The sequence below is a fragment of the Caretta caretta genome, chromosome 8 (assembly GCF_965140235.1).
Source record: "Caretta caretta isolate rCarCar2 chromosome 8, rCarCar1.hap1, whole genome shotgun sequence".
Lineage (NCBI taxonomy): Eukaryota > Metazoa > Chordata > Testudines > Cheloniidae > Caretta > Caretta caretta.
The window spans coordinates 20,935,134-20,950,409 of NC_134213.1; the positions used below are offsets into that span (position 1 = coordinate 20,935,134).

The 15,276-nt window shown below is 44.4% G+C and overlaps 1 protein-coding gene across 1 annotated transcript in view; it reads left to right on the top strand.

Moving 5' to 3' along the window:
- Positions 1-7,098: 7,098 nt before the first annotated feature.
- The window catches only part of NEURL1B (neuralized E3 ubiquitin protein ligase 1B), a 212,151-nt gene continuing 203,973 nt past the window's right edge, over positions 7,099-15,276 (top strand). The window contains exon 1 of the mRNA XM_048862625.2: positions 7,099-7,457. Within this exon, the coding sequence (XP_048718582.1) occupies positions 7,382-7,457 (76 nt within the window). The 5' untranslated portion in view covers positions 7,099-7,381. The remainder of the gene's footprint in view (positions 7,458-15,276) is intronic.

Genomic DNA, 15,276 nt, shown 5'->3' on the forward strand with positions numbered 1-15,276 from the left:
TATATTATGGTCACTATCACCAAGCGGTCCAGCTATATTCACCTCTTGGACCTGATCCTGTGCTCACTTAGGACTAAATCAAGAATTGCCTTTCCTCTTGTGGGTTCCAGGACTAGCTGCTCCATGAAGCAGTCATTTAAGGTGTAAAGAAACTTTATCTCTGCATCCCTTCCTGAGGTGATATGTACCCAATCAATATGGGGATAGTTGAAATCCCCCATTATTACTGAGTTTTTTGTTTTAATAGCCTCTCTAATCTCCCTGAGCATTTCACAGTCACTATCACCATCCTGGTGAGAGGTGGTGTGTAATATATCTCTACTGCTAAAGTCTTATTATTCAAGCATGGAATTACTATCCAGAGAGATTCTATGGTACAGTTTGGTTCATTTAAGATTTTTACTTCATTTGATTCTATGCTTTCTTTTACATATAGTGCCACTCCCCCACCAGCACAACCTGTTCTGTCCTTCCGATATATTTTGTACCCTGATATTACTGTTCCATTGATTATCCTCATTCCACCAAGTTTCTGTGATGCCTATTATATCAATATCCTCATTTAATACAAGGCACTCTAGTTCACCTATCTTATTATTTAGGGTTATTCTGGGGATTACAGATTATTATAATAAATCATAAATCCAGTGTGTCTCTTTTCAGTCCAGGAATTTTAGTGTCTAACAAAGTTATGAATTTAAGTTAGTCCCAGGTTCATCTTTTAAAAGTGTGCAGGTTTCCTTTGAATCATAGAATCATAGAATATAAGGGTTGGAAGGGACCCCAGAAGGTCATCTAGTCCAACCCCCTGCTCGAAGCAGGACCAATTCCCAGTTAAATCATCCCAGCCAGGGCTTTGTCAAGCCTGACCTTAAAAACCTCTAAGGAAGGAGATTCTACCACCTCCCTAGGTAACGCAAGACAAGGACTGAGATGAACGAACTTCTGCAACAGCCTTCCAAGGGGAGCAGTGGAGGAAAAAAACCTAACTGGCTTCAAGACTGATCTTGATAAGTTTATGGAGGGGATGGGATGATGAGACTGCCTACACAATGGCATGTAGCTGATCTGTGACGGCTAGCAGCAAATATCTCCACTGGCTGGTGATGGGACACTAGATGGGGAGGGCTCTGAGTTACTACAGAGAATTATTTCTCAGGTGTCTATCTGGTGGGTCTTGCACACTTGCTCTAACTTATTGCCATATTTGGGGTTGGAATTTTCCTTGGGTCAGATTGGCAGAGAGACCTGGGGGTTATTCACTTTCCTCTGCAGCATGAGGCACAGGTCAGTTGCAGGTTTAAACTAATGGGAATGGTGGATTCTCTGTAACTTGAAGTCTTTATGATTTGAGGACTTCAGCAACTCAGGCAGAGGTTGGAGTCTGTTATAAGAACAGGGTTGAGGATCTGTGGCTCAGAATGTGCTGGAGGTCAGACTAGATGATCGTGGTGGTCCCTTCTGACCTTAAAGTCTGTGAGAAGTCAGATATGGCCTGATCACTTTGTGAAAAATGTTTGCCCCTGGGTTTTTGTCTTTTATCATTTTCCTGTGTGAGTTCATTCGAGAGCATAATGATTGTCTAGTTTCACCCATAGTTGTTTCTGAGGCATTTATTGCACTGGATGAGGTACACCACATATTGTGATAGGCATGTGTAGGACCCATGGATCTTGAAAAGGTGTGTGTGTGTGTGTGTGAGTAAGAATACACCTTAAACCCTTTCCTAAGAAACATAAACTACACCAAAAAAGGCCCTCTTATCCGAGAATAAGAATGTACACACAGGGGGTTGAACCTATATCTGTATCAGTTTAAATTCACTTAGTTTATCATGAAAAAAGCTTTCCTGTGTGGACAATGCCTAATATGCTAAAGCTAAATGATTTGTGAGGTAAAGCTTCCCCTCTAGTGGCTGTATGAATAACATTCTTACCATAGGTTTCAGAGTAACAGCCGTGTTAGTCTGTATTCGCAAAAAGAAAAGGAGTACTTGTGGCACCTTAGCGACTAACCAATTTATTTGAGCATGAGCTTACCGTCTTACCATACTTGCCAAATGGAATCACTGAATAGTAATTAGAAAATATTGGTTTCTTAGCAAGACTGTAAGGGACTCAAGGCAAGGGCCATCTTTTCATATGGGTTTGTACAGCACCAATCACAATGAGTTCAATATCTGATTGGGGTCTTTAGGTATACTACTGTAATACAGACAATCCATACTAATACAGGCTATTCAATTACAATAATTATTAGCACTTCCATAGCACTTTTCATTTTTAAATATATTTTTTTCTGAACATGCAATGATTAATTAATCCTCACTACACACTTGTGAGGTAGGTATGTAACAGGGCAATGGGATCAGAAAATGTGGAGCTTTTGCAGTGTTCTTTTGCTTGTGCGTGTGCACAGCTACTAGTGGCTGGAAATGCTTATGCAAGGGCAGGAGCTGAGCAGATCATGCAACAACACCCTCAGACACAGGCCCGGTCCCACTGACCTGCTAGTGTAAGATGCTATTGAGTGACATGATTCCTGCTGGCATGGAGTACATTACCCTGTTGGCTTCCAGAATTAGGGCTTAGGGCAAGTATAGAGGTGTGCAGCAGGCATGTTCCATCTAGGGTGAACAGATGTCCCGATTTTATATGGACAGTTCCAATTTTGGGGGCTTTTTCTTATATAGGCACCTATTACCCTCCACTCCCTGTCCCGATTTTTTACACTTGCTCTCTGGTCATCCTAGTTCCATCTCTCATTGAAGGCTGAAGGATCAACAGTGACCCACCTGGTTTTCCCCTGACCTGCACCCCCTTGCTTCATGATAAAGGTTGCCTGTTCTCAGACCGCTGCTCACTCTTTGAGACAGAGCCCATATCTTCTTCCTATGTGTGTTTGTGCAGCAGCTAGGACAACGGGATCCCAATCCTGATGAGCACTGCTGCAATAGAAACAATGATAAATAATAATCAAGCAGGGTCTGACTTCAAAGTTGTGCTGTCCCCACCTTCTAGCTGGCTCAGGTAGGAAAGTAGTGGGCTGCACAATACAGCCCTCATAGCCAGCTGCTTGAGTGCAGCAGATGTGGTGCCCCTTGAGCTGGGGTGTAATTGGTATGGGGATCGAGCAGCTTGTTATCTGAGGCTGCTGGTTCCTGTCCAATAAATATGTACTGAAGTTATTACTGTCTAACAGCTATTTGGGGTGTCACTAATAAACAGCACTTTGCATGTTAAAAAAATTAGCTAATGCATCCTCACAGTACCTGTGTGCAGTAGGTCAGCATTTTCTGCATATTACAGATGGAGAAACTGAGGCACAGAGGGGACAAAGGACCAGATCCTCAAAGGTACTGAGGCGTCTAACTTCCATTGATTTCAGTGGAAGTGAAGAGCCTCAATACCTTCAAGGACCTGGGCCAAAGTGACTTGATTAAGGTCACACAATGAATCACTGTCAAAACTGTAACTAGAACTTATGTCTCCGGAGACCTGGCCTCTGTTCTAATCACTGACCACACTGCACCTAAAATTATGCTGTCCCCAGAGAGACTAGCTGATGTTCAGCAAACATACTGACAGAGATCAGAGTGAGTGGAATGTGTTGCCTCCTGAGAAGCTCGTGCTGCTGGACAGATGATTGAATCACCCTTTCTGTCACATTGTCTTCATTTCTATCACCTGCCCCTCTGAGCAGACCTGTCATGCTCCTTTCACCAAAGCACAGTGACTACTGCTCCCAGTGTCAGCGAATAGCCTGCAGAAGGCACAGTGACACTGCTTGGCCTGGCTCTTGTTCTTTGTCCTCCTGGGGACAGGATGGCAGCTACTCAAGCAGAAACAAGAGAAGATTTAGACGGAGGGATGCTTCTCTTATCTGATTAGAGTTCCTTGGTTGTGCTCCAGAGGTCCTATCCCTGGCTCAGTCTCACACAATGAGAGGTTTAAGGAAAAGGAGGACTTGTGGCACCTTAGAGACTAACCAATTTATTTAAATAAGCTGTAGCTCACGAAAGCTTATGCTCAAATAAATTGGTTAGTCTCTAAGGTGCCACAAGTCCTCCTTTTCCTTTTGCAAATACAGACTAACACAGCTGTTACTCTGAAATGAGAGGTTTAAGTCATCACAAATACTGTGAATGCCAACCATGTGACTCTAGGGCCTATTTCCTTGGCTTTTGAGTTGATTTTTATAGCAATCAGGTTCTAACTTGCTGCCACTAAATACATGCAGTTATTCCACCTGCTTAGGTGGATCTGACTTGCCTGTTGTTAAAGGGAAGAGAAAACTTCTGTATTTATTACTCATCTGCCTCAAGACTGGCAAGAACATACTCCAAATATCTGCTGAGAACCAGCAGAGCATGCAAGCTCGCTCCTTTTAAGAAAGCTTGTGAAGTGGATGCCCTTTCAGAGAACAGCAACAGCCTGGTCTAGGCGGGCACTGAACACTCAGTTCAAATCCTGGCTCTAATAGTAACATGCTGCAGGGCCTTTTGTGAGTCACTCAATTTCCCTAGCTGTAAAATGGGACTAATGCTACTTACCTACCTTACGAGTGTTGTGAGGATTATTCAGTTAACGTTTGTATATTGCTTTGGAAATAAGTAGTATTGGTTAAAAAATACAAAAAATATTAAAAAAAAACCCGCTACAATAATGGCCCCAAATCCTGTGCTAAAATAAACTGCAGTGTCTGGGTCCAGTACGATCAAATAACTCAGGATGCTTTACAAGGCTGCTGGAGAAATGAGGCCTTGTAGTATTGCACTCACCTAAAGGAGGAGATAAAAAGTGCATTAGCAGATAGATAAAGAGTACCCAGCTGTCACAGTCACTCCTCCGCTCACACTCTCAGTTTAGCTGGACATCATCCTTCCTCAGTCGGGCTCTCTACATGATGATGTCCTTTGATACAAGGCACCGAGAGGGGGATGTGTGACTATCCCTGCAGTGGAACTTCTGTTACTGTCCCTGGGTACTTATTGATTTCCCTAGTTCTGAACAGCAACACTCTAGATCTGCACATTGTATAACTTTTGTTGTTGTTGTACACTCCATGGGGCAGGAAGTATGTTTTTCTCTGTATCTGTACAACCCCAGACTGACCCTTGGCACTCTATGAATAACACATATAATAATGCTAAAATAATAGAACAGAAGATCTGGTGTCAGCGTGCAGAGACTTTGAAGACAGCTCCCTAGCCGTTCTTCATTTATTCTCTCAGTTATGTACGGGTGGCTTAGACTGATGGGGTGTAGGTGGGTGCTGGTATGGTGGCATCTCTAGATTCTCAATACTAAATAGCCAGACCAGATCTTTGGCATAATTGACCTCCACAGAGCAGAAACTCACATAGTTGCTGTGCAAACCTTAGGGAGCTCAGATGAGTTCATAAGGGCTCACAGCAGCGTTTAGAGTTTATACACTCCCATGCTTCACAACATAAGGCAACAATAAATTGTGGGATTTGGAAGAAATTCCCCCCCAAGTTGTTCAATAATTTCCTGTTGCAAGTTTCTTGCACCTTCTTCTAAGCAGCTAGTTCTGGCCACTGTTCGAGACAGGATATCCCCTAGATGGCCTACTGGTCTGGACTAGTATGGCTGTTCCTAGGTTGAAGTCAATGGAATTACATACAGGAATGAATGACTTTACCAGAGGGTTTTTTAAAGCCAACAGACCTCTGAGAGGATCTCCCTGTTGCCCTCTATGCAGTGTTTGTTAATAGGTTCTCTAGGCCACAAACGGTGGCACTGCCCTGAGACTAAGCACATATGCTACTAATTGGAGGAATATTAACAAGGCAAAAGAATGTTTTTTTTTAAAATGGGACTGTGCCTTTTTAAAGCTTTATGATAAAGATGGAAGGTCTGAAAGGCTATTTAAAATATTTTTTATTTGATATTTAGATTAGAGATATCAGTCATGTCCATGCTGGCCTCACCTGATGACCCTTTGGAGGTCTCAAAGCACGTGTATTGTGAACACTCACATTTTAATCAAAGGGAGGGGGTGTTAAATCTTTAATAAATACTTTTTTCTCTAAATGTTTATTGGTCATTGATATTAAATAGGTGTTAATAAAAAATAAAAGCCCTGATTCTGGGCCAGCCCTGGCTCCCTATCGCAGCTCAGCAGCTATAAAAGGGCTAAAGCTGGCCTTGGGGAATATCCTGGGTTTAGGAAGCTTCCCTCTGTGGCAGAACAGCCCTATACTGCTCCTCTCTAGGGCTGTACAGGGTGAGTGGCCAGGCCCAGGATGGGGTATCCTAGTTTAGACTTCTAGGGGGTTTCTAAATCCAGGTACTTGCCCTCAATCCCAGACTGTGCTTCCCAAGCTGTTCCCTTTGAGAGTCTGATTGCAAATCCAGCCTCCTTTCAATTGCTCCCCTTTCACTCTCTTGGCTGAAGTGTTCCCACCATTTCTCTAGATCTCTAGGCACTGTGGGATCTGTCAGAGCCGGGAGGACCTGAATTTATAGTTCATACAGAGCAAACGAAAAGCAGACCCCCAACCCCCTTCTTCTTTTAAACTTCCAGGCCTCTTAGTCCATCAGAAAAAATGAAACAAACAGGAAGGGCAGGAGGTGGATATTGTTTCTCTTTGCAGGTCACCTTCAGCCCAGGGCCCTGGGAGAGCAGGGTCCCTCCCCACCAAGATGCATAGAAGCAGATGGACTTTTTGAGGAGGACAGGGGGTAGGGGTGAAGGTGGGGGAGTAGATACATGGCTGGGAATCCGGGAGCGCCCTTTCTGCCCAGGGAAATGCAGCTGGTGTGGGTGAGCTCCAGCAGCCTGGCGGTGGGTAGTACAGTATTACTGCCTCCATGCTAGCCAGAGACCCTCGCAGGGACAGCTGGATCCTAGGGCAGGCTGCACCCCTCCCCCTCAGGGCCCTGGGACATTTCAAAATCTGCAGGAGCTGCAGCCCGGCCCCCTCCCGGGGTGTCACGCGCGGCCAGCCCGCAGAGCCCCCGGATTGGGGGCGGAGGAATGCTCCTGCCCCGCAAGCTCCTGAGCCAGCCACGCTGCTCCCACCCCCATCCGTACCCGCGCAGCCTCGGCGGCCGGGCGTCACGCGTGGGCGGGCTGTGCGCCAACGGGGCTCTCCCTGCAGACCGCCCGCTTGGCAGGTGCGTTGCCCAGCCCGGCCTCGCCGATTGGTTTGTCCCGGAGCCAGGTGGGAGGCCGATCCCACGTGTCGGGCTGGCTGCGGGGTTTGAACGCGCGATCCGGCGGGAGAGCCCCAGGCTGCCGAGTGCCAGAGCCCCCGGAGCTCCGCGCCCTGCTTCGTCCAGCGTCTGCAGCCCCTGCGACCCCCGAGCGACCCGCCCCACGGAGGAGCCTGACAGAGAGGAGGGGAGCCGGAGCCATGGGGAACGCCGAGTCCGTCCCTGCAGGGTCCGCAAGCCGCCTTAGCGTCAGCCAGAGCCCGGGCATCCGCTTCGGTGAGTGCAACCGCAGCGTGGAGCGCGGTTCTCCTCCCGAGTGCCCAGTGCTGGCTATGCGGCCACCCCAGCTCCCACTGCAGGCGAGCCGTGCCGGGGTGTGGTGCTGGGCCCCGGGTGACCGTGGGGTTCGTGCCCTGGCTAGTGAGTGGGGGTCGTGGGTTTTGCAATGTACTGTGTATTGGAGAACGTGTGCATCCCACCCACCCTGGGTATCAGGGTGTCGCTGCTTTTGCCCAGCCTCTTTTATCAGTGGAATGGAACAAATACCTGTTGCATTTGAACGTGGAAATCTGGGGCATATATTTTAAATAAGGGGAGCCCATAGAAAGATATTTGGCCTACCCTCAGACAGAATGAAACGAAAGATCAACAAATGCAGATTGCTCTTCCCATGTATATTTCTTTGACTTTTTTTTTTTTTAAATGTTGTAGTGTTTTCCAAAGGATGTTTGTTGGTTGACACTCAGAAATCCACCACTGACAGGTCAGTTAGTGAGACCTGACATCTGCCTCATTGTTTGAAAAACTCCAGACTTTCCTGTTAGGTTTAAGTGGAGGTTTTCAAGGTATTGTAGTAAATATGGAAAGGGTAGGAATGCTTCTTATTTTATTTGGATTAATGTTTTATTTTTAAAATTAAATAAGCTATATAGGGAGTTCAAAACGCTTTTTAAAAGTCCGGTGTCCTAAAGTAGCTAGACTCTAAGGTGTGGTACACCTGTTAAACTTTATTTGGGCAGGCAGTGGGGGGTCATGTGGCTTGAGTCCCTGATCTATCTTAATGGTAACAGTATCAAAGTTGTATCTCCCTCCCTCCCCCCACTGCACCTTCCCTCTCCTAGGAATTGTGTATACTCTGCTCTGCAGTTATTGCCCAGGATCCTAGAGTTTTGCCAGATCCACCCTCTGAGATTCAAACAGCAGTTCACATCAAAGCTCTCTGCCAATCCAAGCTCACTCAGACTGGTAAAGCATGATCTAAGAAGACAAATCAGTTAACAGTGTCCTTGTCATTGGGTGCTAGGTTATCTCTTAGTGCTTTTATTATCCTGCCTGCTTCCTTTTTGCATCCCTCTTGTTTCCATGGTTCTGCTAAGGCCAATAGAGAGACATCTGATTGGCTGGATTTAAAGGATGCTGGTATCTGAGCTCAGCCAACCACTATAAAATACTAGTGCATCATAACATGAAAAATCCTGTGTGGTAATACAACCCATTTTTAGGTAATGCAAATTAAGACTTCAATTATTATTATTGTGTTAAGTTTCAACAAGGCAGTACTTGTCTTTTATTAACCCGTCCTGGGCCTCAGGCCTTGTGTATGCTCCTAATGCATTTAGAATAACAGAGTTCTGTGCAGTGTTGCTGTAGCCATGTTGGTCCCAGGATATTAGAGACACAAGGTGGGTGAGGTAATATCTTTTATTGACCAACTTCTCGCCAACAAAAGTTGGCCCAATAAAAGATATTACCTCACCCACCTTGTCACTTACTCAAGCATTGGGCAGATGTATAACATCTAGTTTAGGTGAATTTTTAAATAATGCTCAGTTACCAATTCCCCTCTCCTGATATTTAATATTAAATAGTCAGTTTTTTATGTCCTTGATGTTGTTTACTGACTTCCTTAAATAGATTTAATGAACTTGTTTGTCTTCCCCCTCTTTCTCAGAAAAAATTATAACCGTTCTTTTGCTATCAGAAATATGACAGCAATGTGATGTAAATAAAATGCATGAGATTCTCCTATGAATGTGTAATGGCAGTTGCTGATCTTGAACTGTAAGACTCCGTGATCCGACCTTCCATGCAGGATAGTGTACGAGGGGGAGAGAAGGGCATTTGGATCTTGTAATGAGGAACGTGGTATAAATCACTCAAGAGAAGCTGTACTGTTCACTTCCCAGATAAAAGACAGAAATGTTGCGCTGGTCTGCACTCCCTCCCCACGTTAGGCAGCACGCTGCTGGTACTGAGTGCCATCTACTGTAACAGGAAAAAGGGGCTTGATCTCAGGAGAAGAGGCAGCCTGATCATTTCTGCCCCCTCCCTCAAGAAGTGTGCAGTACAGCAGGTGATTGTCTGGTCAGCCTGAAGCTGCAGTAAGTTTGGAAGATGAGCGTGTAACACTCCCCCCCCCCCACCTTAAAAAAAAAAAAAAAGTCGGGGGAGGGAAGGTACAAATTGTTTGTGGCTTGGATCCCTTTTTCAGACTAGTTATTGCTATCCCAAACTGTGCTGAGCAAGGTTGAGCATGAGAGTGTATTTTATATATATCAAAGGAGGGGACCCACACAGGGTGTTGCTGGCAGTTTGAGGATTAAATGCTAATCAAGTTGCTAACCAGCTGACACTCTGGACAAATGCTGGCTTTGGTTTTTTTTTGTTTGTTTGTTTGTTTTTCAGTGGGCTCGTGTTTTTTCGTATGGGCTGCTGGCAGTGTACTTGCTTTGGGCTGATTAGTTACTATTAGGAGCATATGTGTAATGTAATTACATTGCTGTGTAACTGAAGGTTATTTTACAATTAATACATAACTGTGCTTCATAATCTGTTTTCAGTTAAAAATCCAAGTGTCTAGCCCTTCTGGTTGTGAAAATATCCTTCAAAACATTAACTGATGCTATTGAGTCTTTAGACCACCTAAAAGAAAAGCTCAGAGAGGTGTGACCTGCCCTATTCATATTTCTGGAATATTAACTCTGATGCCAAACTATGATAATTTAGATGTCAATGTTAACTACTTCATTCCTTATCATTTTAGCAGAAATAGGTTAATGTGCACATTTGTCATTGTTGGATGTGGTAGCCGGTATTGATGTAGGGTACAGAGGGATAATTAATTGCTGTGAAAAGTTGGGGAACAAAGAATTCAAATCCCCTTCTCCTCTCAAATGTAAAATCACCTCCCCCTTACCCAGTAAGGGGAGTGGAAAGACCAAATGAATCCCTTCCCCAAAAAGCCTCAGCTGCATCCTGAGTTTCACTAACCCAAACCAGCCGCCACACCTTCCTGAGTGCCAAAAATCCCACTTGTCCCCTACTCCCGTGCTCAAACCACCAATTTTTCTTTTAACAACTTCTGTGGGGCAGTTTTGCCTTGTCAGTACAATAATCTGCAACCTGCTGAAAATTTCAAGTCGGGACAGCGTGAAATAAATGGCCTTAAATAGAAAATAAGGAGCATTGTATGGCTCGGACTAGACTTGAGTGGCAGTGACGGTTTGTGGGATCCCCACCACGTAATTCCTGAGATGCTGCTGCATAACTTAGGTCTAATGTGCTGAATAGGACATGGGGTCTTGTTTACCAAAGCATTCATGTCTGGGTAGCTGTTTAGCCTTCTCATGCTCGGAGAGGTTGCTATACTGTATTCCTTTGTAGTAGATTCTATTTTAGTCTTGTCACACATGACTAGCTCCACATCTTCCTTGCTGTGCTTGGCGTGTTTGCTGAACACATCTCTGGGATGATCCTGGGCTCTCGTTCTGAGTGTGCACAGTTTGGGGCATGTGCTTTCTCCCCAGGAGTGTGCATGCTCCCAGGAGTTCCTGGCTTCCAGTGCTGTGCTCTGGCCAATAGATCATGCCGGTCTCAGCTGAAGTTCCTTTTTATAGTCAGTGTGTGTAAATTCTAAGACTGATGCAGAGAGTTTGTGGATTGTCCATACTTGGAACCAGATCTTATAAACACTCACAGGGGGTCATAGTGCTTGACCCCTATTGTTCCATTGACTTCAATGAGACTGGAAAGTGTTTGCAGGAGTGGGTTCTAAACTAGCCTCTGTGTTTTCTCAGACATGCTTCTGTGATTGTTATGATCTCTCTGGTTTGTTAAGCACTAAATATTTTTGGCTGAACTTTACTGAAGTTGAAAATAAGATTTTTCCTGATTTTTATGCTAAACACAGATATTCTAAACAAATCCATTTATTGTCCTCTGACACTTGACTGGCTTTGAAGATGTTTATACTTTTTGATTTATAACAACTTTTATTTCAAGTGAAGTTACAGGTGGTTTTTGTCATATGGTTTCTTTCTACTGGCCTGGCCAGGCAGCCTATGGCATCGGCTTGGCCAACCAGTTGTCAGGGGGATAATATTAGCTGTTGTTTTTATCTCTTTCCATTTAGAAAGCCTTACCTGGTGAAATTGCCTGCTGAGGTTTTTCTTTGTTTTGAAATGAAAAATGTCAATGGTTTGAAGGCTGAGGGTATTGACTTTCTCAGCTCTTCTATGTATGGTAATCCTCACTGTAAGGGCTAATTTCCTTCCAGGATATGAGAGAAAATATTTAATTTCTTTTATAATAGCAAGTGTGTTGTTGTTACAGCTGCCAGTCACTCTGAGCTGTAAGCTTAAGTAATATGGTTTGGGTAAAATGAGAACTGATGGGAACTTGTGGCCAAAGCTCAAACTGATCTCAAGCCACTTATGAAACTCAAAATAAGTTTGGGTAGCTTTTGCTGGGCTATTTATTTAATGTGCTCCTCTGCATTTTCTGGTTTCAGACAGAACTGGATATAATGACATCGAGAGGGAGATGGAGGGAGGGGGCGGCGCTATTTCTGGGTTTCTAGTTTGGTAGAAAGCAGGACATACTGGGAATCAATCTCCTGGAGGATCTGAGAGTGTGACGTTATAAAATCAGTGAGGTGGTGGGCACGACGACTTTGCTACATAACCGAGTTGAATTGTCACTGTCAATATAGAATGATAAATGACAAAATGCAGACAACGCACACAAGTTACTGTCCCATAAATCTCTCTAATGTAAACACACCCAGGAGCTGGGACTGGAACCCTAGTTCTTCCTTCCAACAACACAGGCTTCTACCACTTACTTGATAGGGTAATACAAATGGAACCCTTACACTCTCCTTGGGCCCGGCCACTGGTGGGACACATCACACTCATTGTTATGCACTGCACCCAGCTGGTATGTTACATTAGGCTATGTTCAGAAGAATTCCAAGGAGGATATTTGTGTAAAATGGGGATGGTCCCAGATTCAACCTACAGATCCAAAAACTCTCCGTCTAGGGAAGTTAGATCTGGATCCAGTCTGTGGAGCTTGGGCTGCTCTCTAGTGTTGTGTTTATTCACAGGCCCCTGTGTCAGGGCAGGACTGTTCTCCCAGTCATAGAATCTTACCAGGTAGAGTTTGCAGAAAGGCCTTAGCTGAGCTTTTCTCCAAGTCCTGGCTAAGAGAGGATTAGACCTCCAACAGCTCCAGTCACTTCCAAATGGCTTCAGGAGCTGAGGCTCCCAACGCTTCCCGTGAGTGACTCTTCCACAGTCTCATATGGTTGCGTGGTAGGAAACTTTCCTGTTGTTCAGCCTAATTTCTCTCACCTTCATCTCCTCCCATTATTCAGCATTAAAGGCACAACAGCAAACTGCCTGGATGTGAAGGAAAGATAGAAAGAATAGTGACAGGACAATTCGGCTCCATCAGGAGCTCTTTAATGACATGAAAATCAAAAAGGAATACTACGAAAAGTGGAAATGTTGATGAATTGCCAAGGAGGTGTGCAAAAGAATAGGGACAAAATCAGAGAGACTAAGATACACAATGAGTTACACCTAGCAAGGGACATAAAAGGCAATAAGAAGAGGTTCTATAAATATATGAGAAGCAAGAGAAAGATGAAGGAATGTGTTGGCCTTGTACTTAGCGGGCAAGGAGAGCCTATAACTGATGACATCAAGAAGGCTGAGGTATCTAATGCCTATTTTTCTCCAGCCTTTATTAAAAAAATTAATGGTGACTTGATACTCAACATAATTAACATGAACAGCAAGGGGAACACAAGCCAAAATAGGGAAAGAATCAGTTAAAGAATATTTAGATGTATTCAAGTCTGCGAGGCCTCCTGAAATTCACCTCACAGGGCAGGGGTTCTCACAACAAGTATTTTGGTGGCCTCAGTGCAACCAACAACTCTTGCTGGTGGCCGTGCTGACAGTTTTTCCTAAAATACTTAATTACCTTTTGGAAAAGCAAATAAATATGCACACATACATGTCCAAAACATTGTAATTTATTTATGTAGGGTTTGGGTTTTTTTCAGACTCAGTAATAAAAATAATATACAGTTGTCTCTATTATTTACTGGACCTAAACGGAATAGAAACACAAATAAGGCGCTTTGCATGTTCTTGTCTTTTTGTTGTTGTTTCTTTTGCTTTTTTGGTTGTGCTTTTTTCTTCTTGTAAGACTTGCTAGCTGGTAAGTCTTCGGCTGTGAAAAGTGATATTTGTATGTTTGTTCATATCACTTTTCACAGCAGACTTACTCAGCCTTGGCAAGCCCTAGGACAAATTTAAGTCCTGAATGGGGAGGTGGGCAGGGAGCGGGGTCTAGGGATGATGGCGGGGGTGGTGAGCCTGGGGCTGGAGCCTGGAACCAGAGCTTGCCACTGGATGGACAGAGCCCGAAGCCCCGTGGCTGAAGCCTGCCACCGCTATTCCTGGGAAAGTGGGGAATCACCAGCTGTCTGCACCTCCAGAGTTTTTCTCTCTGGAGGGGGGCAAGGCCCAACCACTGCTGGTGGTTCTGGGAGAGGGGCCACTGCTTTGCGGGGGCCCCTCCCCCATCACAGCCCAGATGGCTGTGGCCGCAAGGAAAGGCTCTGGTGGCCACATGCAGCGACAGTGGCCGCATTTGAGAAACCCTGGGGGGTACTTAAGGAACTAGCTGAAGCAATCACAGAACCATTAGCAATTATCTTCAAGGTCCCAGAGGACTGGAGAAGGACAGACCTAGGACCTATCTTTGAAAAGGGGAACAAAGAGCACTTGGGGAATTATGGGCCGGTCTGCCTAACATCAATACCTGAAAAGATACTGTATCAAATTATTAAGCAATCAGTTTGTAAGCACCCAAAGGATAATATGATAAGAAATAGCTAGCATGGATTTGTCAAGAACAAATCATGCCAAAGCAACCTAATTTTCTTCTCTGACAGGGTTACTGGCCTAGTGGAAAGGGGAAACAGTAGACATGATATATCTTGATTTTTAGTAACCGCTTTTGACACAGTCCCATATGACAGTCTTATAAGCAAACTAGGGAAATGCCATCTAGATGAAATGACTATAAGGTGTGTGCACATCTGATTGAAAGACTGTAGTCAGAGAGTGATTATCAATGGTTTGCTGGCAGACTGGAAGGGTGTATTTAGTGGGGTCCAGCAGGGACCAGTCTTAGGTCTGGTGCTAGTCATTTAATGAAAATATTGACTTGGATAATGGAGTGGAGAGTATGGTTATAAAATGTGAGGATGACCCCAAACTGGGAGGGTTGCAAGCATTTTGGAGGACAGGATTGGAATTCAAAATCTTGACAAATTGCAGCATTGGTATGAAATCAACAAGATTAAATTTAATAAAGACAAGTGCAAAGTACTATGCTTAGGAAAGAAAAGTCAAATGCACAACTACAAAATGGGGAATCACTGGTAATACTGCAGAAAAGGGTCTGGGTGTTATAATGGATTAATTAATGCCTCAGCTGGTGTACTGTGTTCAATTCTGGGCATCACACTTTAGGAAAGATGTGGGAAAATTGGAGAGAGTCCAGAGGAGAGCAACGAAAATGATAAAAGGTTTAGAAAAGCTGATTTATAAGGAAAAGTTAAGAAACAAAACTGGGCATATTAGTCTTGAGTAAAGAAGACTGAGGAGGGACCTGATAACAGTCTTCAAATATGTTAAGGGCTGTTATGAAGAGGACGGTGATCAATTGATCTCCCTTTCCACTGAAGGCAGGACAAGAAGTAATAGGCTTGATTTTCAGCAAGGGAGATTCAGGT